The sequence below is a fragment of the Solea senegalensis genome, linkage group LG14, assembly GCF_019176455.1.
Source record: "Solea senegalensis isolate Sse05_10M linkage group LG14, IFAPA_SoseM_1, whole genome shotgun sequence".
Taxonomy (NCBI): Eukaryota; Metazoa; Chordata; class Actinopteri; order Pleuronectiformes; family Soleidae; genus Solea; species Solea senegalensis.
In genome coordinates this window covers 15550923-15578670 of record NC_058034.1, presented here as the reverse complement: position 1 = coordinate 15578670, position 27748 = coordinate 15550923, and the positions used below count along the sequence as shown (strand labels likewise).

The 27748-nt window shown below is 40.2% G+C and overlaps 1 protein-coding gene across 3 annotated transcripts; it reads left to right on the top strand.

The window, feature by feature from the left end:
* The first annotated feature begins 1578 nt into the window (after positions 1–1578).
* On the top strand, positions 1579–18184 carry mllt1a (MLLT1 super elongation complex subunit a). Of its 3 annotated transcripts, none has more exons than XM_044044634.1 (12): positions 1579–1659; positions 6967–7147; positions 8689–8771; positions 10059–10202; positions 11693–11818; positions 13069–13716; positions 14362–14449; positions 14649–14760; positions 15824–15923; positions 16507–16575; positions 17466–17537; positions 17755–18184. In XM_044044634.1, the coding sequence occupies exons 1-12, from the start codon at positions 1648–1650 to the stop codon at positions 17881–17883; spliced, it is 1764 nt and encodes a 587-aa protein (XP_043900569.1). In that variant the 5' UTR covers positions 1579–1647; the 3' UTR covers positions 17884–18184. The 3 variants fall into 3 exon arrangements, with proteins under 3 accessions (XP_043900569.1, XP_043900568.1, XP_043900567.1); XM_044044633.1 differs by having other exon boundaries at positions 14359–14449; XM_044044632.1 differs by having other exon boundaries at positions 14359–14449; positions 16507–16584.
* The last annotated feature ends 9564 nt before the right edge of the window (positions 18185–27748 follow it).

Sequence of the window (27748 nt, the reverse complement as noted above, 5' to 3'; positions counted from 1 at the left end):
GGAGGTGATGTTTTCTAACTGTCACCGTTTTTGCATAATCATCTTTAGCAACTACCCATCATCAACCATAGCAAGTGGGACACATTGAAATAATGAATTCCCCAACCCCTTACCCTACATTTAACCATCACAACTAATTGCCTAACTGTAATTCTTGACTTAACCTAAACCCAATTCTATACCTAACCCTTAAACCAAGTCTTAACCCTTAAAAGGCCCTTTAAAGTTGTGGGGCCCTGACAAAATGTCCCCACAAGGTCAAAATACAAACACAAACACACTAGTTTCATACACAGCAATCTCTCCATCTGAAACTTAAAAGCTCTGCTGATATTAATATCGTATTTATTATCTTTTCTTTTTTTAAGGTTACGTTGTAGGAGTGCTGTCACCTTTAATTGGTCAGAAGTGTCCTGTCAGGCTGTTACAGAGTGCAGAGGAAGTGTAGACGTGTCCTTCCCACTCTTTTTCAGATCACTTGATTTACATATTGTGAAAATGTTATATTTTAATTATTTAATGATGCCAAACATATCCTGCCCTCACCTGCGGTTTTAAAATAAATTACACATGGAAAAGAGCTAAGCCTTGCTTAAAATGCTTCAAAAATTAATACAGTTACTAAGGGAAATTCATGATGACCATAAGTACCTTAATATTTATTGAACATTATTTGCTATTAAAAGAAACCCGTGGAATGTATCTTCATTTGTCTCTCTGCACACAAGTGGGACACTGCCTTTTCTGACAACCAGGTGTCAGATTTGATTCAAGGGGAGAAGCTGGTCAGTTTTTGAGGCACAGGAGAAGGTGGGGCACCAACCCATGCAATGAGAGAGTGGTGACCTTGTGTCACAGAGCTGAGGCCTGATAATCTCACATCAAAGTCTGAGCACTATGGAGACTTGACAATGAGTGGACTCTAACTCGTTATTAGGAGAAAAAGAACAACCACATAGCAATTTTAATGATGATGAATGGTTTATGTAAGTATAACTGAGACAGTAACGCATGTTGTATGATGAGTTTTTAGGTACTTTTACATCCAATTTTTAGGAAATATGTATTAAATACATTATATATTTAGAGATTAAACTAGTAAATTTCTGTTTCCCTGTGACTATCTAGCTATCTATCTATCTATCTATCTATCTATCTATCTATCTATCTATCTGTTGCAAAGTAATTGTTGTATTTCAAGTTGCAGGAGTTAGATAATTGATAATGCATTTGTCACAGTAATGGTAATAGTCAGAGTGTGACACCCGTACAATTGAATCTAGATCAATCAATTAGCATCGTGTGCATTTTACAATTGAAACAGAGCTGTGGCCATTGGGACGAGCCCGCTGTCACTCGAGAAAACCCCCACTAAATGCTTTAATTGTATTTGCAGTTCGGGGACTGTCCCGCCTTCCCAGTGCACTGATTGGTCCGTTTCAAGAGTGCTTGAATTCACCGCACTCTGATTGGCTGCGGGAGCTTTCTGTTTTGGTCGCCTGCCAGCGGCCGTATGCAAGGGGAGGGGACGCGGCTCCCTTCCGCTTCTGGGCTGGAGGATTGACACACAATGAGGAGCGGAGGCAGGGGAGACGCTCTCAAAACGCCGCTGTAAATAAATACAACATTCACTGAGGCCGGAGAAACATGGAGAACCAGGTACAGTGGCTTCTGTGTGTGGTGAAGTGGAGACGGGGCGGGCAGCCGTGAATCCTGTGTTCTTGTCGCCAGAACAGAGGGAGAGAAAAAAGCGCTCCTGCTGCTAATGAACTCGTAGTTGTTTGGTTCTGGAGCTATGCTAGCTGGCCACTCATACATCGGTATTTACCGCTAGCTGCAGCTTCACTCTGCCTCACCATTCGCCATAGCGTTAGCTACAACCGGGCACACGAGGAACGGCTCACACTCCGTTTAAATCTGCATTGCCTTGTTTCATAATAAGGAGCAAATGCATTCAATGGAACATTCCGAAGCCCATTTTGAGTCGATGTTTCGCGTTGCTAAGCTAACTCAGCTAGCTTGCTCTACCTTTCTGGAGAGTGGCGGCCGTTGGCTAAAGGCTAAGGAGCCACTACAAGGCGCTGGGAAAAAGATTTGTCCTCCAGTTTAGGCTGCACAGAGGCGGGGTGGTGTCTCCACTGCCAGCGGCCTGGAACCTGAACACATGCAATGCTATTAATACTAACAATCACTGTAAACCCTCTGAAAATTCGCTTTATGTGTCAGCCTGAGGTACATTTGTACTTTTACGCACCTCAATGATTGTACACTTTAATGCATGTAAGCATGGTGGGAAAGCTGACAAATCTTATGTGTGTGTGTGTGTGTGTGTGTGTGTTCTTGTGTGTGTCTGTTACTTCTTCAGGATCTCTTTTTTTGGCATAAACACTGACCACGTCAGTACCAGTAGTCCTCATGGAGACCCAAACCTGGTCCTGATTAAGCAGAACCGAATTTCTGGTGTACTTGTTCAGAGTTGAGTTATGGTTGTGGTCGGGCATTAACTGGTAAGGGTAGGGATAGGAATCACAGGGTACCTCACAATATGATACATGTTCCACGATACCAATAATATCATGATACAACGATTCTGTGATAATCAATATATTGCAAGATCATTTAGCGATACGTCGTATCATCTGTCTGACTGAAGAAAACAAAAAGTCAGTGTAAAGTTTAAAGTGCATGAAGTCCATGTATTGAACATGGATGTGGCAACTCTTAACGTAGCCACCACTATCCCAGGTAACTTCTGCCCAAGTTTCCCTCGTTCAATTTGAGCAGCATCACCACGTGAGACATGAAGTGTTAATGCCCGGCGAGTGAAACTGGCAGGGACTGTTTACCTTTATTACTTTTAATTCACTTATAATTCAAATATTGACATTTGCCCTGGTGTAACGATTATCGTACCGCACAAGGAAAGACAGCAATATATCACCAAATCCATATTTTTGCCCACCCCTAGTTAAGGTTAGAAATAACACTTTGTTTAGGCTGTGCAAATGAATGGTAATCAATGCATTGTCCAGTGAGAAATAACATTTAGGAGGGTTTATTGGCAGAGATTATATATTACCTGTAAGTATGGTCGTACAAGTGTTGAATCGCTTTTAAATGAAATACAAAACTCTATTTCATAGCCTTAGAACAAGCCTTGTATATGCACTTTAGGCAAGGCCCATGCTTTACTGGTACTGCCATGTTTTCACAGCATCCTGAAGAAACATAGTAGACAGAACATGAAATATTAAAGAGGGAAACACAGATGTAAAACAATGTTTCCGACCACAGCAAAGAAGACAGAGGACACAACAGAGAGAGTGGACAGAGTTGTGAAAAAGAAGTTATATATTTGCTGGTTTGCAAACACCACCACAGTTCACTGATGTGCAATAGATGTCACTCATTCTTACACACTGGAACTTTAAAGGCTGTCATGTAAATCCTTGAATCTTGCATTTAATTGTATACTTTACCATACAAATGTATGTGTGCTTAGTAAAGATTTATGTCATTATTAAAAGCTACATAATTTGTTTAGTAAAAAGCAGGAAAGTGGTTAAACTGAATTACACATCTACCAACTCTAAGGGAGATACTACTTCAGAATGGCTGATACTGTGAATGCCTGAGGTTACTCAGGACTATATTTCAGATGGTTAGGCCACACACACACACGGAAAGTGGCTCAGACTCTCTTGAAATTAGTCCCCATTCAGCATTTGTCCCTTTGAGGTTTTAATGAGATCTGTGAATGTGGAGTAACTCTTCTGCTTTAATTTAAAAAGATGTCTAAATTGTTGTCTACTACATGTTGCCTGTCAATAATTTGCATTAATTTGTTCTTATGTTGATGTGCAAACATATGCACTGTTGTCAGTTTGTTGGAAAAAAAACCTCCTACAAACTGCAATATGATGATAGCTATTGAGTTGTAGGCCATGACTGAAGTTAGTATAGACTATAGTGCAGGTCATGCAGCAGGAACAACCCGAAATTTAAAATATTTTGATTTAGCTGTATAATATAAACTAGACATTTTTTGTCAACACTCACTGATACTCTTCAGTAGCTGAGCTAGAAGTACCTGATAAAAACATTACATGGCTGATCAGCTTCATGTTTGTCTTTTTTTAGATAAAACTTAGCAGACATGTCTCTGAGCACTGCGGTTGGAATTACATTCATTCACACACCCTTATTGCAGTACTTACTGTCTTGGTTGCTGCAGATAGACTATTTATGACCTCCCACGTGACTCTCGAAAATTGTCCATTTTCCAGTGCCGGTACCTTTTGAGATCATATCATCTTTCATGTATTTAAGTTTGTGCATGGTGAAGGTTTTTGGCAGAAACCTGCAGCTTCATTAAACACAACCACTGTCGTGATTGCTTGTTTTGTGAGTGTCCTCTTCTCAGAAAGCTCTCTGACTTTTCATTTCAGTCATGAGCTGAATGAGATTAATACAGTCATGAGGAGTGTTATTTACATGGCAGCTGGGAGGTCATTGTTTTCATGGGAGCCAGTGTGTCTGCCAAAATTTGCTTTTCCCTCAATTGGATCACTGTCTATGTGAAAGAAAGTGAGGGCATGCACACATCATCTCGGTATAAGTGGCTTTGTCCAATTTATTTACGTATCCCCTGCACTGCCTTTAGTCAGGGATGGTTAAACGTGTTGTCCTTACTGGTACAATGCCGTGATTAAGAGAGACAAGACTGTTTTCTGGACGCATGTCTCCAGGCTTTGTGATTTTCAGGAAGTTCCACACAGTCTATATTTTCGACTTTCATTTTGCCTTCTGGGACATACATTTATGAATGTTTTGGCCGTTTTCTTACATCTTACTTTTACAGTTTGACATTGTTCACTTAATTTCAGTCTCTGACGAAGCAGTTTGTAGCATGTTTCTGTATTTCCTCCAGCAGAGCACTTAACTCTAAAACATGATCATTTGCTGCTTTGAAATCCATTTTTTATTACACTGATTTTAGGGCAAAATAGGGCATTAAATAACATCATCAGGGTGTATATTTCATTGTTGGCTGGAACTAAACATGTTATAATAATTACTTGTAGATGTGTTTTATAAATGTTATATTAGTTATTTGATAGAAAATGAATTGGCACCAATTATCACACTAGAACGCAGAACAAAAATGTATTCTAAGTTAGTAAGTCAGCTGCTGAAGACATCATCTTTGTCTTTAATTTAAAAATTGAGCTTGTTAATTTTTGTTACAGAATTGATTTTTTTTGTCTGTGACTGTGACTCATTGTTGTCCCAATTTCTATGTTGTCTTAATCACATTCCTGGAACACCTCAGGGGTTGGAGGGTTGATTGGGGGGGTCGGCAGGGTAGTGTTCCCTGGCTGCTCACTGTGGGTGTGGTGGAGTCTGGAGTTTAAGGGCATTACTGCCACAGAATGGCTGGGCAGGATGCCAGGTAGAGGAGGTGTGTGTGTGTGAGTGAGTAAGTTGGAGAGAGCTGGACCAGCTCATCTCAGTCCTGTCTCCTCTAATCCCCCCCACTCAGCTCAAGCTCACGAGCTGCTCAGTGCCGGGGCCAAATCCCCACATTCTTCAGTCCCTCCCTGGACATAAAGTGCCTTTATCTGTCCCCTCTCTTCACCCACCCACCCCTTGTTCCCGTTTGCACTCTATCTCTGTAGACTCTTCACTTGCTGTGACAATCATCACCAACACCGCAGCAGCACGGTGTCATTTGCTGTGTCCCGATGCAGTTATAATGCTTGGCTAAGAGCGGTAGTGCAGCAAGAGTGTCCTCTCTTTCTGGGCTAACCTTTTTGAGATCTGTTGGCTTGGGCAGCTAATCACACCCATTCCACACGGACCGTCCCGACATTAGTCCAGCTTAGTGTTTGTCTAAAGTCTAAAGTCCACACACTCAAAATAGAAATTGACGTTTTATTCAAGTTGGAATCAGAAACTAATGAAATATAGTTACTTTGGATTAATCTCACAGCTGGTGTTGCTTGTGTATGTACTTTTAAGTCAAAAACATTTTCTTTAACAAAAGAAAAATATCACCCTACTTGTAACAATGTTTTTATGTGTTTTTTCTGTATTTATTTAATATAAAGCTTTGGATAGAAAACAAAAGACGTGTGAAGGGGTTACTCAGCAAAGGTTTACAGCTGGAATTGGGCCAATATTGCAGTTGTGTGGCATGCTCTCCAACCATCAAGTCCCTGGAGCAATCAAACATAAAATACTCTACTGTTATTTTAGCGAAATGTCTTATTTCATCTATTCAAGTCCTTTTTACATTGCTTGTTCAGCTCAAGGTCATGTTTTATGATCATGAAATTATATTATTAAGGAAATACCAGTGAGAAAATGAAGAACAAGCTCAATCCAAGCAAACCCCATGGACTGATGTTATTAAAATTATAAAAATGTTGGGAGAAATAAAAGTTGTGGAATTTCATAAAGACCGTCAGTCTTTTTTTCTATGTAAAGAAGTAGATCGATCATTCTTTGAGCCTCTTATGTTGCTGGGGTTGTCATAATTTAGAAGAATGGTGTTGCCAAAAGACACTTAACTATTGTACCTATCATAATTTTCTCTAACCAGAAAAGAAAATACTTTTGGTTGGCTGCAAAAAGCAAATAATAAAGCTGTGATATTTACCAGACATGGTGTTACTAAGTATTGGTCAGTGGATGGCAGCTTTGTTTGTTATTCTCAAATAGTAAAAGGTTGAATTCTCCTAAACTTGCTTAAAACAGTCTGTGCAATGTGATGTTAAAAGTCAGGTCATTGTTTACTCCCTTAACAAAATTCACAAAGGTTGACCAGATGTGTCCAAACCTATTCATACTATTTACTGTTTGTTTATGAGTAAGCAGGGAATCCACCATGCAGTTTAAACGGAAGCAGAAATTCTTGTTTATTCATACAGTTATTGACTGTTATTTCTGCTCATCTCTTTCCAGTGCACAGTGCAGGTAAAGCTGGAGTTGGGTCACAGAGCCCAGCTAAGGAAGAAAGTGACATCAGAGGGTTTCACCCACGACTGGATGGTGTTCGTCCGAGGACCAGAAACTGGTGACATCCAGCATTTTGTAGAGAAGGTTGTCTTCCGCCTGCATGAGAGCTTCCCAAAACCCAAGAGAGGTAAGGCCTAAGGACAAAAAAGTGTGTGTTTTTTTTTTTTATGTCTCACTCATGTCGGGTAGATGATATGCAAAGTAGGGCTGTAATTAACCAAAGAAATTCATGGTCAACTGAAGCCCTGAAATTTCGACTCAAAATCGACTAGTTGGGGGGGACATCTGTGCAATATCGTAGTGCATGATTTCCGAAAATATACTATATACTATACTATACTACGTTGATGATATCAACTGTTGAGGAATATTTAGATTATTTGTCTCTGCATGTCCTCACACAGAGCGACACTGAACATAGGAGCTCAGCTTCGCAGCTGAGACACTAATAGATCACTGCCGTTGTTGCGGGCGAGTGTGCCTGCAGTTATAAAACGAATCAATGATTATTAGACTAAAACGTTAGCTTACCTTTCTATATGATTTGCCGTGTTTGTAGTCGAGCTGTGATATGCAAACTGTTGCTGGCAAACTTTGCATTTGACTTTTTTATCGCCGTCTATTTTTGTAAAATGCTGCCACACTGCTGATGTCTTTCACATGGATGTTAGAGGAGGACAGACTGTAGCTCAACATTAAATAAAACCACCGGACGCTCTGTAGTCTTTCTGTCTCCTGTGGGTTGGGCTAATCCAAAATACTGAAAACAAGGGCAGTGTTCTCTGCGGACATGCTGTGATCTGTGGAACAGAGGTGCTCTAAAAACACCCCCATTAGCAATTGGTACATTCCTCCAGATGAAATCAAATTAACCATAGACTGTATGAAATTAACACGGCAAAAAGTCAACAGAATTTGAGTCGAACCAGAACATATTGACTGATTAATCAACCAGTCGACCGGAACTTTACAGCCCTAATGCAAAGTGCTGAAGATTCAGTATAGAGTTAAAACACTGTGAATAGAGGGGTTCAAATTATGGGAGATTGCCCTTTCTGCCATATTTTTCATATCTTTAAAAAATCTGTAGTGTCCCTTAAATAAGAAAAGAAAGCACTTTGTTCATCCCCAGGTGGGAAAATGTGAGGTGTTAATACAAGCAGAGAAAAGAGCAGGTTAAGACTTGTTAATGAAAATACAATAGGGATATTAAGGAAAATAAACAAATGGCTACGTTTGATGATTATTATAAGTACCTGCTGTAATTTCCTAAACTTAGAGATGTTTTTCCCATATTGCTTGCGTTATTCATCAGACCGTTTAAAACTGTCGTCAGTTTGCAACAAAATGGTGACAAAGAAAATTGTTATATTGCATAAGGTTTGTTTGAAAAGTGATTTACTTTCTCATTATTGATAAGAAGTACACTAGTACCTGTCATATCCCTGTAAGAAGCTGCAGAATCCTCCTTTTGGTTTGAGGTCATTTATGAATGGAGCTTGTCCGCATTGCTGTTTTTTATGTTCAACGTAGTATTATTTGATACAGACTGTAAATACACTGGTGGATTTGTTCATAACAGTTTTTTCAGGGCAGCATTATATTAATAAAACAAAGTGTAAATACAGTAAAGTTGTAATTATATTCATTGGCATGTTTTGTCCTCAGTATGCAAGGAGCCTCCATACAAAGTGGAGGAGTCGGGCTACGCAGGCTTCCTCATGCCTATTGAGGTTTACTTCAAGAACAAGGTAAGTTTGAGTGGGCCCATGTTTATCTTTGTGCTGCTGACTGTATAAATATTTAAAATACATTACATTACATGTCATTTAGCAGACACTTTTATCCAAAGCGACTTACAATTGAATTGAGTACAATCAGCCAGGGGTGGAATCGAACTTGCGACCATTGTGACTATGATGTAGTTCGCACACAGGGTACCGGTCCTAACCACTGAGCCACTCCACCCATAAAAATACATTTTTAAATGAAGGTCAACAATAGGTGAAAGTCAGGGATATAACCAGAACATCAGTCAATGTGCAAAATACACGATCACTGTAACCAAGAGAGCAATCCACCTTTTTCTAGCAGAGAAACATGGCCTCAGAATTGGTGATGCAGACTCTTGTCATTCTAGCTGCACACTGTCCTAATGCATGCTGGAGGTTGCCATGTAATTGACCTCCTCACTGTTATCCTTTCATTGCCTGACGATATCACCAGTCAGAGTCTGTAATTCTCTGCCTCAGTTTTCCTTCCTGAGTCTTGAGGCTAATGGTTTTGCAGAAGTAGTTTGAGGTCAAGTTCTTGTGTCTAAAAAAGGTTTCCTGCTTAAGTTGACAAGATGCACCCTTATGAATAGGGTAAGGATTTCAGACATCAGAATGGAGCTTGGAGAAAAGCTTTTTTTGGCTTTAAAGGAGCCAGTTAAAACCTCCTTGGTGATGTCCAGGAGGTTTTGCTGGCCGATCCAACTCGTAGTGGACCCCAGAGTACACTCATGACATACTGGAGAACGTCTTGGCTTTCCCTGAAAGAGCGTTATCTGGACTACTATTGCTGAACCTTTTTGTACACCTCATTCATACACCAGAAGATTGATGGTTCTTGGACCTTTAAGTTGCCCCTTAAATGAAACATGCATCCACCAAGTCTTCAGTAAACCTTGGGAGTGCTTAGAAAATGTTACATCCTCATTTAGCGCGCAATTAACACTGTGGACAAATATGTCAACATTTTAAGGAAGCAAGATCCATCTTGCCTTTCCCTTAGGTTTACTTCCCCCCCTCATTAAACCTCCCCACCTTCCCTCATGAATGTTAGTCGTGTCTTATCAGTGCACCAGTCGTGTGTGTGTGTTTTATTGACCCAAGTGACCGTTCATTCATTCATTCATTCTTTTCTTGTGAAATATGTAGGTATTGTGAGGGGATTGGGTAGTAACACAGCCAAATGATTGTCTGTCACTCATGCTTTTACAGGAATGTACAAATGACACATTAACTTAATAAAAAATATCTTTTTTTTAATTATAGGAGGAGCCAAAGAAGGTGTTTTTCAACTATGATCTATTCCTTAACTTAGAAGGGAATCCCCCAGTCAACCACCTGCGCTGTGAGAAGCTCACCTTCAACAACCCCACCAAAGAATTCAGGAGAAAGCTGATCAAAGCTGGAGGGGTGAGGAAGACAAATACACAAGACTGATTACTGAGTAACTGTGGTGAAAATGACAAGTCTTTGTTAGCAGTAGACCATCCACTCTGGTTGTTTGCTGAAGTAGCCCAACTAAAAGTTAGCCTTTTTCTCTAAATAAAAAAGAGCCCTGATATATTGTATGTTGGGTCTAGGGCTGTGCCTGCAGTTATAAAACAAATCAACGATTAGACTAAAACATTGAAATATGCCAATTCTGATATGTTCTAATATCAAAACAGACGGAGCAACATAACGCAGACAAGTTAGCTTACCGTTTTTATATGATATGTCATGTTTGTAGTCGAGCTGTGATATGCAAACTTTGCATTTGACTTTTTTCCTGCCATCTATTTTTTGTAAAATGTTGCCACACTGCTGATGTTTTTGACATGGATGTTAGAGGAGGACTGACTGTAGCCTAAAATGAAACGCTCAAAGTTAAATAAAACTACCGGGTGTGCTTTAATCTATCTGTCTCTTGTGGGTTGGTCTAATCCAAAATACTGAAAACAAGGGGGGTGTTCTCTGAAGATGCGCTGTTACCTGTGAAACAGGTGCTCTGAAAACACCCCCATTAGCACTTGGAAATCAAATGAAATTCACACGGCAAAAAGTCGACCAATCAGAATTTGATTCAAACCAGAACCTATCGACTCATAAATTGACCAGTCGACAGGGACTAATGCATTTTTCACCTAGCTACAACCAGCCATTTGTAAAACAGTGCTCAAACTGCATGGCAGACATTTCTCTTTACTACATATACGTGTTCTCAGTGTTTGGGGAAGTGTATATGTTATATTTACAGATCACATCTGACCTACTTCTTTCTTTTATTCCCAATATGTGATCCAGTGATTTTAGCCAATAGCAGACCGATATAAAACTGAGTATTGTTTAGTGACTATATTTTCGTGAGGTGTTTGAGTGTAGTTTCAAGGAAATTCCTGTTTGTTTAAGTTGTATCCTGTCGGAGGCTCTTGAAAGATTTGATAACAGCTTTTACCAAACACTAAAAGTTGGATCATTACGACACTGACGTGTGCACACAAGAGGCTGTTTACTTCTTTGTCAGTGCTTTAATCAGGGTGATCAGACCTGTAGCAAGGAAGTTCATTCTTTTATAAAAGGCAAATATCAGTTCTACAAAAACTGAGCTGAACTCATTTTAAATTCAGTAACGCATTCAGTCATTTATCCAGGTTCAGGTGACATGAATCATTTAGATTATATTTTATTAAATGACCAGGGAGTACTAAAAATATACCATAATAAAAAAATCAAGGTCATATAATCCCAGGTTGATGAAATGCATTTTCTAGTATGTGTTATTAAAAACATTGTAAAGGTTTTTTTTTACATCACAGGCAGATTCATGTTGAAAAACCATCAAACCTAACACTTTCTGTGGGACAAATGAATTGTAACATTTTCAAAAGTTAACACCCAGATTATAATCTGTTAAATTGCAGGTGCTAGTGGTTCCAGAGGGGGCTGAAGCTGTGTCTCGACCCAGTCCAGATTACCCAATGCTCCCCACCATCCCCCTCTCTGCCTTCTCAGACCCCAAGAAGACCAAGACCTCTCATGTGTCAAAGGTTAGTTCATATTTTCAGTTTTGTCTTTCATTTGACCACAAAGTCACAACTTCAATGATTAACTTTTATTTAAATATAGGGGTACTGTCCTAAGTGAACATCATATGTAGTAAAGAAAAGGCGAGCTGACTAATGCCATAAACAACTACATAATGTTTTTCAGTAACTGGCCGTCAATGAGCCCAGAATACTAGTCCTGTTATTTAGGAGTTTCATACAGGCTGTGGCTGCTTACCGTACACATCGCACTTGCACTTAGTCTCATTTTCGTCTTCTCTCCTTTCTCTCTCTCTCACACACGCACACGCACACGCACACACACACACACTGAGTACCCACAAGGCCACATCCTCTCTTAAAGGGCCAGGCTCAGCATGAAACACTTGCATATTTATGTGATGTATGTAACGGTTGGATTATTTGTAGGACTACAATACAAAGTCTTATCTTGCAAGTTTTATTGAAAAGATTGAAAACACTGTAATTACATTAGAACAAGCTGACAATACAAAAGCTGAGTATTTAAATGGTGTAGATTAAAGCCTTCTTACTGCTTGAATGCTGTATTAGAAAACTGAAGGTCTGTTGGGCTAAGTGCATGTACACACTGTATTATTATTTTGCATGAAAACGTTTGGGAAGAAAGTGCACAGTCTCTCTTAAAGTGTGTTTTCAGTCAGTTGCTTTAATCCCTGTGACATTGAACATGTTTGCAGGGAGAGAGGGATAAAAGTGTTGTGAGGAGCTGAGTGTAAATTAGCATTTCCTTTTTACATATTTCTTGAACCTATTGTACATTACTGTTGTGGCAGTAGGGGTTTTGCGAGGTTTGTACGCGTCTGATGACAGAACTATAAATAAAAGCCACTCCTATTGTTCTGGTGAGTTTGTATGCACCTCTCTACCACAAATGTTTGACTAACTTGAATAAATGTTTGAGTGCCTTTTTGTTTGCCATCGTTTTGTCAGTTAAAATTTGCATTTTGTTACATCATCACCAGTATCTAAATATTGTTGATAATATAGCTCCTGTTGTGTTTTGTGCAAACCTCAGTGGTCTGCATGCATCCCAGATCCCAGGATGTATTCCGACTTATGCTATAAAGTGATAATTGTTTGGTAATAGGGGTTTTGACATCACAATTGTTTAATCCTTGTTTGTGTTCCTGTTTCCTTTGATTGGCATTGAGCTGAATGCTGTGAGAATAAAGTGCCTATGTCACAGGTTGCTTTGTTTTCTCTCTCCCCAGGAGCCCAGCAAAGAAGGGAGTGGTGGAAGCAAAGGACCGAAACCGCATAAACTGACCAAGGAACATCGCGAACGCCCCAGAAAAGACTCTGAGAGCAAAGCCACAACAAAAGGAGACAACGACAGAGATGGAAGCAGCAAGAGTGGCCGGGATCCTTCGTCTTCCTCGTCCTCATCTTCAAAAAAGCCGCCAGAGATCAAAGTGAAAGATGAAGTTAAGGTCCTACCCAAGGCTGCATTCAAGGAGCCTAAGCTCACCCTGAAGGAGTCAAAGATGGAGGGCATGTCCCCTAAAGGAGGGGGGGCTGGGAGCGGAGGGGGTGGTGGGGGAGGAGGTGGGGGAGGGTCGGCAGATTCCAAAGCTCCGGGTAAACGACCCTCTGCCGTGGAATCTCCCAAACCCAGTGCAAAAAAGCAGAAGAAGGCCAGCTCAGAGGGGCCAAAGGGGCCGACCAGTGGAGCCTTCACAGGAACGTCTCCTCGTGTCTCCTCATCTGCAGCCAGCCAGCCCTATCCCGACAAGAAATCCTCCAAGGAAAAGGGTCGGTGGCCCAAAGGAAAAAACGACACACAGGAGCTGAAGGAGCCCAAGAAACTTCCAGAGTCTGAAGAGTCAAATTCAGAAGATGAGGCATCTTCAAAGTCAGAGGTAAGCGGGCTAAACGGGAACTTTTTTATATCTCGTATATATTTAACAATAAGATGTTTCATCTAGTGCTGCAAATAATTATTTTCATTATGGCTTGATTAATAAACCAACACTTAGGGCTGTTGTGGTAAAGGGATTTTCACCTAAGTAAATTAATGTGACTTTATACGACTCTACCAACAATGAATTCACTCTCACATTCACACCTGCCGGCAATTTCCAATTATGTTTTTGACTGTTGGAGGAAACCAGAGTACCCGGAGAAAACTTGCGAGCACACAGAGAGAACACTACTCCACTGTGCTTAAAAGGGGCTGTTTGACTATAGTTTCATATTAATTGGTAAAGGGTTTTAGGTTGTCGATTAGTGCAACTATTTTCATGAATGTGCCATTTTGGTGCCACTTATCAGGACCTCCATGCAAATGTTCCTGTTTTACTCGATAATAACTTAATTTGAATTCAGTGGTCAAAGGTCAGAGTTATAGAAATGTGACTGTGGCCACAACGTAAAAATACATACAGCACTATCTCTTTACCATGTACATAATGAAGCTGCGTTGATATGGATATACACTGCATTTTGTTTGGTTGGTGACGTATCAACCATCTGTTCATTTGTCATTTTTTCTTCATCTTCAGCAGTCTGCACCTTCCAGTCCTTCCAACTCCAGTTCCAGTTCTGACTCCAGTTCAGATTCAGACTTTGAGCCAGGACAGAAACAAGGACAAGGTACAGTTTCTTTTCTAAGAGCAGAAGCCATTTTATGTTGAGATTCAATTGCAGTAGAATACTAAAAGATGTATAGATATTGATAGGGCGTTTGTTTATATACATATGAATAATAATACAGTAATGGATTGTGTCATGAGTTGAATCATAATTTTGTAATAGCATTTTAAAATAGTAAGTTTGTCTGATTCTGTCCCAGGACCCCTACGATCCATGGTGGAGGAGATCCAGTCGGAAGAGTCAGATGATGATGACAGCAGCTCAGAGGAGGAAACACCCATCAAAACAAATCCCCCCAATCGCGACTCTAGGTAAGTCTCTTTGAAGACCCTTCGCTTCTAGACTCTGTGATTTTGCCCTGCCGTCTGTCACCAACACCAACCAAAGACGGCATTTAAACATCAGTAAATGAATTGTTCCTTTCAATAGTATTTACATTGCATCCACTTAGAATGCTGTCACTAAAACACGCATTAATGGCAAGAAAACTAGATCACAGATATTTGGCATATTTTGCCTTAAAATTGTAGTCCAACTTAGGTCTGTCACTTTATTGCAGAAATCTCACACAGCATAGCATCATAAACATAGCAGTGCTACATGTCGGTGGAGTTTCTCAGCCACCCAGGTCATAATCTTCTTCAGTAGTTGGCCGTGGGCGACTCGACTTGCTTGAGTTGAGCTGAAGATGTTTCACCTCTTATCCAAGAGGCTGCTTCAGTTCTGACTAAATAGTGGGAAGTACCAGGTATTCAATGCAAATCGTTCAGGTTGTTGGTTTCACCTGAGATGAGGTGTGAGCTGGTCGTTAGGGGGGTCACCTGAGAGGCGGACTCTGCTATTGGACTTCACTGTTTCACTGCACAGATCCAGACCTTAGTCCGCAGATGTGTGTTTGCTACTTTGCCATCTATGGTGTAGAACCAGAAATACGGTATAAAGTTGACAAAGCCCTTTCTCTACTCTTTGTGCTTCCTGCTCTGAGGGCACGTGAAACACTGCTTCTGACTTTTCAGCACAACCTGCCATGACTCTGTCATCCTGTAGCACTCAGATCTAGACTCAAAGCACAGATACACCACGTGACCAGGAGATTAAAGAGATAAAATCATCAATCTCTTGATAATGTATCTTTTTTTTTATATATATATACTCACAAATCGACCTTTTACAGTCATACAAATAATTAAATGTTAATTAATCCTTAATAGTCAGGATTGACTGATGTTTTTTTTTTAGTCTGGGAACACAAACCAAACCTTATGATAAATTCTCACACACATGCATTTAAGTACAATGCTGAGCAGCATCACAATGTGTTCTGCCTGTCTGTGTGTGATTTACATCTGACTTCACCGTATCACCCTCTCTCAGACTCAGCCTGGACAGCGAGAGTGACAGCAGTGATGGCTCGCACCGCCCCAGTCGAGACCCTGCCCCGCCCCCACAAAAACACAGCTCCTCCAATAACAAAGTGAGTCTCACACACACACACACTCTCATTTTACTGCCTTCTCTCACTGACACATGGGCAGGGACTGAAATTGTTTGTCTCAAAAACAACTAATAAAACGTGTAGACAGGTGAAGACAAACAGAGTCTGAGTGGGACCTGCTGTTTATTTATTATTTGTTTGGCAATCTTCAATGTTCAGATATCAGCGTTATCCTCTGCCAACATTAACAGCATTCTCCTGAAGCTTAACTGTGATTTTGTTAGAATGTTAGAAGAATTTGTTTTGTGTGTTTTGGAAAAAGCAGTTTTAGAATAATGGTCTCAAAGCCATTTGTTGGAATGGAGATGAGTCATGAATTTTAAAGCATAGTGAATTTTTAATGTTTTAAATGTAGCTCCTTTTCCTACTGAAAAGTGGTCTGAAAGCTCAGAGGAGGCAGATAGTCTTGTACCAAGCCATTTTACATTTCAGCTGTGTTGAATGTCATGGGGATCCTTCATAGTCTTCTGGTCTCACATCACATTCTCTCATCTCTCCACATCTCTCTCCCCTCTCTTGATATTTTCTCTCCCTCTTTCCTTCTCTGATCTCTGTTCTGCAGGTGTCAGGCAGAAAGAGTCCAGATTCCTCGTTTCGTTCAGAGAAGGTGTTGAAGAAGGGATACGACAAGGTAGGAAGGGTAAATCAAACTTTTTTTTGCTTTTAACTTTCACACACACATGCAATATTATATTGTTCAATTCATGCTGTGACCTGATCCACATCTGCAGACAGACTCTGGTCTTTGAACAAGATGATTTAGGTGTAGTGAGAAAGTTGAATTAAACCATCTACAGAGTTCAACTGATGAATTTTATTAGATATCAAACCACACACTGACTAAATACAAAAGAAAGTTCTACCACCTTAATGTGATTCAAAGTGCTATTACCAGGCAAAAACTACCAGATTGGGTCACCAGATTAGTATGATGTTTTAAGCATTATGATCTTTCCTTCTGAGGAGTTTAGGCTCAGTGTTGCTCTCTGTGTCTTCGTGTAATCCCTCCCTGAGATCAGAGCTTTACAAAGTTTTAAAAAGACTTCATCCATAAACGTATGCTGCGATCCCTGATTTCAGTTGTGGTCAGACAACACGCTGCATAAACCAAGTCTTTTTTTACTGTAACACAACAGTTTGAAGCTTAAATACTTTCGAAAAATGTACAAGTATTAAATAACTGTAGAGTAAGAGAATCATTTAAGAGTGACGGCGAGGTCAGACTATATGATCTTTTGGTCTGTTATGATGGTCACTATGTCACATTAGGTGATCAGAGTCATACATTTGTGACGTGCTGTAGGGAGGTTGTGAGGCGTCTCGCATTTGTCCTCATCATTTACTGAGACATGTTATGCGACATAAAATCATTGATTTTTGGGGCCGATGGGTTTCGATGCCCTGCATTTTTTGGATCAGGCTTCAGTGTGTTCAGTAGGACACTTAAATAATTTGCTCCTGTATTAATCTTGTACTGACTGTGTTCACTCTGCTCTTTAATCCTATGTCTGGATCGTGCAGGCCTACACGGAAGAACTGGTGGACCTGCATCGCAGACTGATGGCTTTAAGAGAGCGTAATGTCCTACAGCAGGTGTGTGTTCACACATTAATCATGTTGATGACTCCATTTGTTATATTGTCAAAAATGCTAAATTCTTGAAAGGTTTGGCTCTATTTAACCAGTCTAATTCTGTTCATATATAGAAATAATAGTGACTCTTTGGTTTGTTTTTCGAAACTTGAAAGTCAAAGACACGTTATCTGTATAAAAGTTACCAAAATGATTTACTTTTCTTTTCATCTGTCAGATTGTTAACCTGATTGAGGAGACGGGGCACTTTAACGTGACCAACACCACCTTTGACTTTGACCTCTTTTCACTGGACGAGTCCACTGTCCGCAAACTACAGAGCTACCTGGAGGCGACGGCCACGTGACAGGAAGTGGAAAGCGGCGTGTGGATTGCAGCGGCGACGGAAGTACGCGTGCCATCGCCTCTTCTCTGTTAAGGAGGTGACGAGCAGTTACATCTGTTGCAGCCGTTTCCCAGGTCTGACTGAAACATTGAACAACTACCACACAAGCAGAAACACACGGTCAAACACAAGCACATATGAAGACACCACCACCGCCGCCCTCACATGACGCTGGGAAGGAAACGGTAGGAGGAGGCTGAGGTGTAGAAGGAGGAGCTGATCTCCATCTACAGAATTTTCATGGCACATCTCTTTTTTTTTTTTTTTTGGAGTCTGTGCAGAGCTGTGGAATCCACACCCACGTCACCCTCCTGCACACATATTGCTCCCACCTCCGCAAACCCAACACTTCCCCTCCTGTTCCTCCTTCTCACACACACATTTCTTACTCGGCCGAACACTCCAGTTCCCCTACCCCTGCTGTGAGCTGGAGCTCATTTCTCTCCTGACTTTTGAGGCCTGTGTGTGTGTGTGTGTGTGTGTGTGTGTGTGTGTGCGTGCGCACGCACGCATGTGAGCACTGCTGAGGTTAAAGAGGAGATGTTATGTTTGTGGTTACTGACTTTGCTTTGTTCGTGACGCTTGAGGACAAACAGCTTGTTTCCTTCCTGCCCCGAACACACACACATAGATGCATTCAGGTAACACTTTACTTTAACCCCCTCCACAAAACTACAGTATTTATTGGCACTGCATTAAAATCTAATCATTGTTTTAATAGTTTGCAGCACACTTAAATGTAGTCGTAACAGAATGGAATATTAGTGCACTGTGTTGGCCTGAAAAATAAGACTACCCTGATTCACCACACGTAAAAACTGTGGAACCTTAATCTTGTGTGACTTGGCTGCTGGACAGATCACTTAATACTCTTCTTGCGTTAATCTCTGCATGGAAGGCTCATTCTCACTCATGATGAATTAATTTTTCCACCTTTCTAAAATGGCCCTCGGGGACGGAGAGTCTAACTGAACACTATTTGTTCACTTACTCTTAAAAGACACGATGAACACACCTGAAGTCTGTTGCTGTTCCAGTGACAATACTTAATGCTTCAAACAACCCATAATCCATCACTCTGTGGGAGCTCATATAACAACAGTTCTCTCTGTCAGGTTCTCTCTGCACAGGTCATTTAGACTCTTGTGTAGTTAAATTAAAATATCGTTACATACAAGTTTTTTATCAATAACCGCTGATACCTATGTCAGCCCTACTTGACACTGAGGAAGCTGGAAGTAGATTATCCAAGTAGCTGCTTGTTATCTTTTCTCTTGGTTGTTTTACAGTAAACAGTTGTCCTTATGTAAATTCTATACTTGCTGAGAAATACCGTAGGTTAATAAACAGTTGTCCTTATTGCCACCAACAACTACATTATAGTGTGTTTGTTCAGTGGTAGAAGGGGGTTAAAGGAAAGTGTAGTTGGATCCATGCCCGTCTGTCTCCCTGGGCCTTTTTTTTTTAATGTAAAACTGTACACAAAGACATTGTATGTGTGTGAGAGAGATAGAGACTATTTTTCAGGTGAAGTTTGTCTGTCTGAACATCTGTAAATGTATGTTCTCTTGAGTTTCCCTCGCTACTTCCTCACACTGAAAGCTGAGCCTTGGCCTCCTACCAACGGCATCCCCACCCACCTCTTCTTCCCACTGAAGCTCTCTCACTCCATCCCTCCTCTTCACCCTCCACCTCTTCCTCCTCTTCTTCCCATATTGGCGTGCATGAAAGGGCTCGACTGCTCACGGCCAGAGCAGTGGAGGATCACTCCTGAATTGCCTTCTAAGTGGTGCGTAGGGTTTAATACAAAAGCCGTGAAAAAGTAGCCATACTCGTCTCCCAGAATCCAAAAAATAAGAAGAATAACATAGGGGCCACGCTTTTTTAACATTTTATTTTTCTACAAGTGCATTTTGTGTATTTATTCCCTGACTGCGGTTAAGATAACCTGTGAGCTATGAATGTATACCGCTTTTACTTTTGTACGGCCAGTAGCAGCAGCAGCAGCAGCCGCAGCCCCTCTCTAGTGCCTTCTTCTGCGACCTGCAGTGTGAGGGGGTGGTGTGCGCTCTTTTAGCCATGGTCACACAGAAAGAAATCAACCCCACCCCCTTCAAAATAACCCCAAACAAGTGTAAGTGGGATGCCTGAATATCCAGTATTGTCTTGAAGGCTTTCATCCCTGCTTCTTCTCCTCCTCCTCCAGTGTCTTTGTAGTTTTATGAGTGATTATTTCTGTCAATCAAGCCCTCTGGAAATTTTACGATGATTTTTTTTATTCTTTGACGGTGAACATGTTTTTTAATGTACTTCCTGAGATTAGATTCAGTGTTACTAAGGTGACTGTCGTTGTTGCGTACATGGGTTAGTTCTAGTAACAGTTGCATTCAGCTGTGTTGACTGTTCGGAGAGGTGTTTGATTAGGGTTGGGATATTTGCAAAAAAAAAAAGAAAAAAAGTGGAGCATTTGATACCAAGTTAGCAGCACTTGAGCAGAATCTACAAGAAACAGAAATATAAGCTAAGCGAAGCACTCCTCCTGTTTTTGGTATTTGTCAGGGGCCTGTGTCACGATGCAGGATTAGTGGTGGAGTAGAAAAGAGTTAAACTAGACTGGTCTCATGAAGCTGGCTTACTTTCACCAAGTCACATCACTAAGCTCAGAGAGTAATAATGAGGACACATGCACACACTGGTACAGACTACTGAAGATCACATGTTTAACAAACCAGTTATCCTCTTTTGTTTGTTACTGTATCAGACACAAGAGCAGAGTATGACTTCTGGGGTGGATTTTAATTTAAAGTGAAAGTCTGAGCTGTTCGGTGGTGGTTAAATTTCATCTACTTTTTTTTTTTTTTAGCTTAAAGACTGGTATCTATATACTATATGTGCAGTGTGTTAATATTGACCAGTGCTGAACTGGTCATTTACTAAATATTACTAAACAATAGTATTTCTCACACAACAGAGAGAGCGCTATTTATTAACAATCCTAATGCAAATAATGAAAGCTAGTTTGAATATTTATTCACAATTTATGAGTTTTTACTTTTTGTAGCATAAAAGAAAGAAAAGTGATTGACGGGCTAACTGCAAGAAATATTAGATTTTTAAATTGTTTGCAATGTTTGTGTCTGTCTGGCAGCTTCAACATTTATCCAATTAATAGATCAGCTGATTATATGGCAACTTGTTTATAATTAATCTGGTAAAATTTTCTCCAATGACCGTTGGACAAGACGAGCATGACGAAGACACAGCTCAGGACAACTTTCCTTTTTTTTCCCACTATTTTTCAGAAAACAAAATGTTAATTTACAGGGGAAACAGAATTGACGTAGGAGCAGATTATTGCTGTTATTTCGGGAGGATTCATTGATAATTTATCAAATTAGTTGTTACTTAATGTTGATTCAACTTATAGTTTCAGCTAAACTATATCACACTTGGCATTTCATAGCTTATGATTGTTTGAGATTTATTTTTTCCCCTATTACAATATTTTCTTCTGAATCACCGTTTTTTCTGCTCAAATTAGAAGAATGACTCTGCTCTTGGTCTTTTGTTTGTTCTTAGTGTTTTAGGGTAGTTCATATCCATAATGTTACTATTTCTATTTCTCTTTCTGTCTCGGATCCGTCAGTGTGCTGTGCAGTGCCTTCTTGTTAAACGTGTTTAATGTTAAGGGAGGCCAGAAACCAGCTTTGTGAGACTGGAAATCAGGATTACCAGTGTTGGGCTCTAAGCTTAAAGAGTCAAGTTAACTTGCTTCAGGATTCAGGCCCCTGGTGTGTTAGTTCCTGTGGCCCCTTTTACACACACAGACACACATTATACCAAACCACTGTGTTGCAGACCTTCAGTGAATAATTCCCTCCCCGCCTTCCTCCCCTCCTCTTCAGGTTTTCTTTCTTTTTTTTTCTTTGTTGCTGACAGTGTTTTTATTCTGACTCTTTGATAGCTTTAATTCTTTGCTCTCTCTCTCTCCTGCTGTTGCCTGCCCCAGCTCAGCGACATGTAACACACTCCCTCTGCCATTACTGTAAAACGCTGCCTGAGCATGGAAAACATGTCTCAAACATTTTTTTTTCTTTTTTAAACTGGATCTCTGCCGCCTTATGTGCTCTGCAGTAAACCCTCTCTCGCGCTCTCTCCCCTCTCCCTCCCCACCATCCTCTTACTCACTTCTTTACCCTTCATCCTCTCAAGTTGTGCCTCTGGCAACAGGACTTCAGGCCGTGATTACTGACTATTAACTTTGCAACTGTGTGAGTGACGTCTGACTGCGAGTGTGCTTGTTAGCGAAAGGAGGGAAACGGGAAAGTACTTCTCTTCCTGTCGCCGTCTCTGTGCATCGATGTGGGAACTTTTAAGTCCTAGTTCATGAACTCTGACCATTGACCAGGCACTCATTCAATCCCTTGTGATGGCGGAGAGGGGGAGTTAAATGGGGACTGGAGAAGACCCACTGTCTACCCAGTCAATGTTTTATTTATGGACCTCTGCACTTTTGGCTGTGATGACTTCAGTACTTAACGTAGTTACCTGAACTGTATTTGTAAGGATTTTATACAATATTTACATGCAATACAATATGAATTTTTCCTTTGCCAACTTTTTTTTTTATTATTTTTAATTTAATTGTCTTTATTTTGACGTGTTTGGTCACTATTATTCACAAACAAACATGTCCGTTGAATTTGTTTTAGGCATCAAATCTTGTTCTGGGGGATGTTTTTCCCTGTGTGTGTTTAGTGTATCATGATGCTGATGACAGCTAAAAACCAAGAAGCAGGTGTTTGTCGGATGAGCTAAACTTTATCACTGTCTGCTTCCAGTAATGAAAATAACTGGACCAGAACAAGGCCGTGAGCAGCCCAAGCTGCGGCTCAGGAAACTGAGAAAACTGTTGAGCTAAATAAAACACTTATTTTCTGTGTCATGTCCAGTTCTGACACAGTGACGTCAGTTTTAATTTTTTTTTTTTTGGTACCCAAACGGTCATCTTCACATAATGTTATTGTTGTGATAATGTTAAAAGCCTGAAGAAACACAACTGTGGTTTGGGGCGCTTGTTTTGAAGCCATTCATATATGTATTTTTTTTTTCTTGTAGACATCATGTGACTCACATTTGGAGCAGGTTCACAACTTGAATCCACACGGAACTGAAAGCTGAAGAAGTCATGTCATGTTTCGTCATCCCGTCCAGGCTAAGCCTCTGTTTCATTAACATCTGTAATCAATGTTTTGTCTGTCATTGAGCATTTCTTTCGAAGAAATGTGTTTCTGGGAGTTTACTTTCCATATTTATTATGTCACAGTAGATATTCCAAAATTTTTACCAACGAGAACAGAATTGGCAGTTTTATCGTCATAACAATATCCACAAAACTCAACAACACACTCTTGGAAAGTAAATTCATCTCTTCAGTTGTAACCTCTGCTGTCTTTTAACTTTTACAAAGCCCCTGCTGTCATTACAAACATGTCTGAACAAACCATGACACCCCCCCAACTCACACTCTTGTCATTGTTTGAGCCATGACGAGTTCATGGTAACGTTCAACAAAGGCTGCAGAACATAACAAAGATAATGGTGCAAGCAAGCTGTTTAGAGAGGCAGGATTAGCACTTGATAAGTACAAATGTCCTGTTATTTCACTGATTAACAAAACCCACCTCTCTATTACCAAACCAAATGACCCTTAAGAGGCATTTTGTCAAATTCTGCTGATTAAATTGGTTCAGTTTTTTATTTTTTTTGATGAATCCAGTAAAAACTGTTCTTTATTTTCTTATCAAATGTGACAACAAATTGTTTTGAATCCACTGCTGCTCTAAACATGCACATCTGACCTTTATAGCAGCAGCAGCTGAAGCTCATGAGTGTCTCAGTATTTGATCATAGTTTGTCACAAATTTAAAATGATTTAATAACAAAAATGACAGTCAGAACAGAAACAAACCTTCTTGTTAGATTACCCAGCCCTGTATTTTCTGTTTTGCAATATTGAGTATCTAAATGAACGTAAAAATTGAAAATGGGAATACAAAATGGAGAAGAAGAAAAAAAGAAAAAAAACACTCCCACTTTGCAACTCTATGAGCACGTCTGTGGGAGTGGAACATTTCAGCTGCACCTATATTATATATATAATGAGTGTATAATACAGCAAAATGTTGGAATATCTACTGTGTGGATCTTACGAGGACTAGGACTAGGAAAAGGCAAAAGCATAGAGCAAATGGTTTGTTGCATATAAGTTGGAGGGGGGTGTGGGTGGGTTGCGAGGGGGCATGTGCAGATGGGGTGTTTCCAGTGTCAGTGGCTGTCATTATTGTATGTCTGTGACAAGGGGACAGGGTTGCCTGTATTTATAAAGGATTAATTTTCTTTTTTAAAAAGGGGGTGGGGGGGTTGAGTCTGAATTGTGTCTATATATGTGGTCAAAGCTACAAACAACGGGCGGAACAAATGAACTGGATGGCAGAAGAACAATTTGGTATTTTTAAAACGTAAAAGACTTGGCATGAATGCCACCATGTGGCTGTATAATGCAAGTTGTTAACAAGGACAAAAACATGTTATTTTAATGTTATTTTTATTTTGAAATCATATTATTAATAAAGTCATTAAGTACTGTTGTCCCCAGTGTGTCTCTGATCATTGACTGCCGTGTGACCCCCACCCCGGTCACAACTGTGTGTGCCTAAGGTTCATGTAATGGTCAAAGTAGTCTGCGGGGTCAAAAGGACAAGCAGTGGGCCACACAGTTAAGAATGCACAATGCATCGACCATCTATTGAGAAAATGAACGACAGGGAGGGACATTTATTGGCAAAGGTCGAGCAATACACTACAGTTGACATTTACCCATTCACGCACTGCAACATGGGGATAAGTGTCTTCTCAAGGACACATGTAGACTAGCAGAGCCAGGAATTGAACTCACAACCTTCCAATTGAAAGACAACTTGCCCTACCACAGAGTCACCATGGCTCAATCCCAGCCCTCATAAACTTAAAGACTTTTACTTAAAGGGATACTTGAGAGTAAAAGTACAAGTATCTTACCAGAAAATGACATGGGTAGAAGTTGAAGTTATGTTTTATAATATTACTTAAGTAAAAGTCTTATAAATATAACATTTACTGTACTTTTACTGATGTAAAATGTAAAGTTTTTGAAGTAATATTAGTTCTCAGTGGTAGGGCAAGTTGTCTTTCAACTGGATGGTTGTGGGTTTAATACCTAACGCAGTATTTATACTGCCAAAAAGTCTTCGGGATCCAGTGTATCGAACGATTAACAACATCTGATGCCATCATGTAAAACAACAGTGACTAAAGTTACTTCAGTACTGACCACATGTGAATGTACCCATAATAAATAAATATTATATTGTTACGTGACAGGAAGCTGCAGCAGATGACATGCAACATATCGGCATCACTCGGGTTGAGTGCACCTGTCTTTAATGAAGCACAAATTACAAATCCTGTTGAGACATGTTGGCACCATAAGTAGCAGAAGCACAGGTGCTTTTAAGAAAACCAACTAACGAGGCTGTAAAATCTGGTCGTCACGTGTGTTGGAAACCTCAGAGTGGGAGCTCCGAGGGAAAGAGTACCAATTATAAATAAAACAATTCAACAAAATAGTCTGGTTGAAACTATGATTGGATTAGTCTTATGTTTTAATTCATTATTTGGGATGTTTTGTGATAGTATTGTACTGGTAAGAAGTTATCACCCTGGGTCAGAACTTATACTTTTGATTTTCTTTGGCAGGACACCTGTTATAGTTTTGTTTTTGTGATTGTACACTCACCAGCAGTGTTGTAATGTATAGAAGTACAAATACTTACTGTACTTAAGTACAAAATTCACATATCTATACTTTACTTTGTTATTTGTATTTCGAGCGATTGTTGCCTTTACTCCACTACAATATCCTAAATAAATTGTATACTTTTAACTATCCCTGTTACTCATTACAAGCAAATAAAATAAGAAGAAGAGTTTGTAATGGTCTGCATTTATATAGAGCTTTTCTAGTCTTGATGGGCTGCTTTACACTACAGTTTTCACCCATTCACACGTTGAAACATGGGGTTAAGTGTCTTGCACAAGGACACGTATAGACTAGCAGAGCCAGGAATTGAACAAACAACCTTCCGGTTGAAGAACAGTAAATGTCATAAACTTTAAGACTTTTACTTAAATAATATTATAAAAAGTGACTTCAACTTCTACCAAACTCATTGTACTTTTACTCAAGTATCTCTTTACACAAGACTGTAATTAGGCGCACTTTGGAAGTGGGTTGGACCCTTTTCCCCCAGAAATGCCTTAATTCTTTGTTTGCACTAAGATTTTGGTCCATATTGACATTACAGGATTGTGCAGTTGTGGCAGATTGGATGCAAATTTCGGTTCTCTATAGTCATGTTTGAGCAGCCAGTTTAAGATGAGTTGTTGAGATGAGCGCACTGTCATGATAAAGATCACAGATACTGATGCTGGCCGACCGGTTTTGCTGACGAATTGAGGACCACTGTTGTACAGTATATTGTTGCAGGACGGTTGACAGTGGGCGTGGCTTATTAATTAACCCAGTAACACAGCAGGTGCCATAATTGCCGACCAACCGTTCGTTCCTGTCGCGACTGGAACGCCGCTCGTCAGTAAGCTATCATTACTGATTCGTCACTGAAAATGGTAGCAACTAAGTGTTGGGAATGAGTTTTTTAACTCAACAAACACGCACTCAAAAGAAAAACTCCTGAAGAGCTGTTTGCTGACGCCGTTGACCAGTTTCGGTCAACGGCTAACTCGGCTGAAGCTAACACAAGATGGCAGTGCGAGGTCAGGTAGGCCCCACATACGTCCCTGCTGCCACACAGACTTCTGTTTACAACACTGCTTGACCCTTGGTTCTCATGTGGTAGGCCTACGTACACGAGCGTCCTCTGGTGGTACTTGGAAGAAAATTAGATATAGCCGTTGTACTGTATAAACATGGGTCGGAGTGGAGTCATTTTGACCTGAGTGCATATAATATAGATATAATAAAAGTAGAAATTGTGTTTGTCATGTTGGTACGATTAACGCGCTCAGACGAATTTGTTCATTTACGGAGTGTGCAAATTGCCTAAATGCCAACTCCTGTTGAGTTGAAGCCAACGTCTCAATGGATTTTTTTTGTTTATCTTGTTCCATTCTGGCTTGCTCCATCCACGTTTCACCTTAGGGGGCGCTCTAGAGCCAACGCATGGGTCCAAGCAATATGACAATATTGCATTTTCGCCACACCTGTCCTCTATGCTAAGTTTCTAGAGTTTTATGCATGTGAACCCCCTCAAAAATGGCAGCAAAGCCACAAATATAATAGTAATCTGAAGGAAAACAATAGGTTCCTTGTACAAATTTGTGCAAGGAGCTGTTTTGACCCCTGGTGTTTGTGCTCAGGCCCTAATAATAAGAGTCACCTTATCTCTCGCTCCATCTTAAATCCAATTTCACTAAACCAATGTCTGAAGTATATGGAGGAAGAGGAGGACGTTATTGGTAATAAATCTGCCTCCTTTGCCTGACTTTGCTTGGCCTATTTATTACTGTATTTTAAAATTGCCGATAATGATGTTACTGCAACAGCTCAATATTTTCTCACATGGGTTTAAGAAGTTTGAGAACCACGACTTTAGACACTACAGTAGATCTTAATTGTTTGAAACTTGCTCAATGAGTTTTTGTTTTTTAATATAAACAGGCCCTTTGAATGTCAGCCATTTTGCCATGTGTTGGCAGGGAAAGCTCA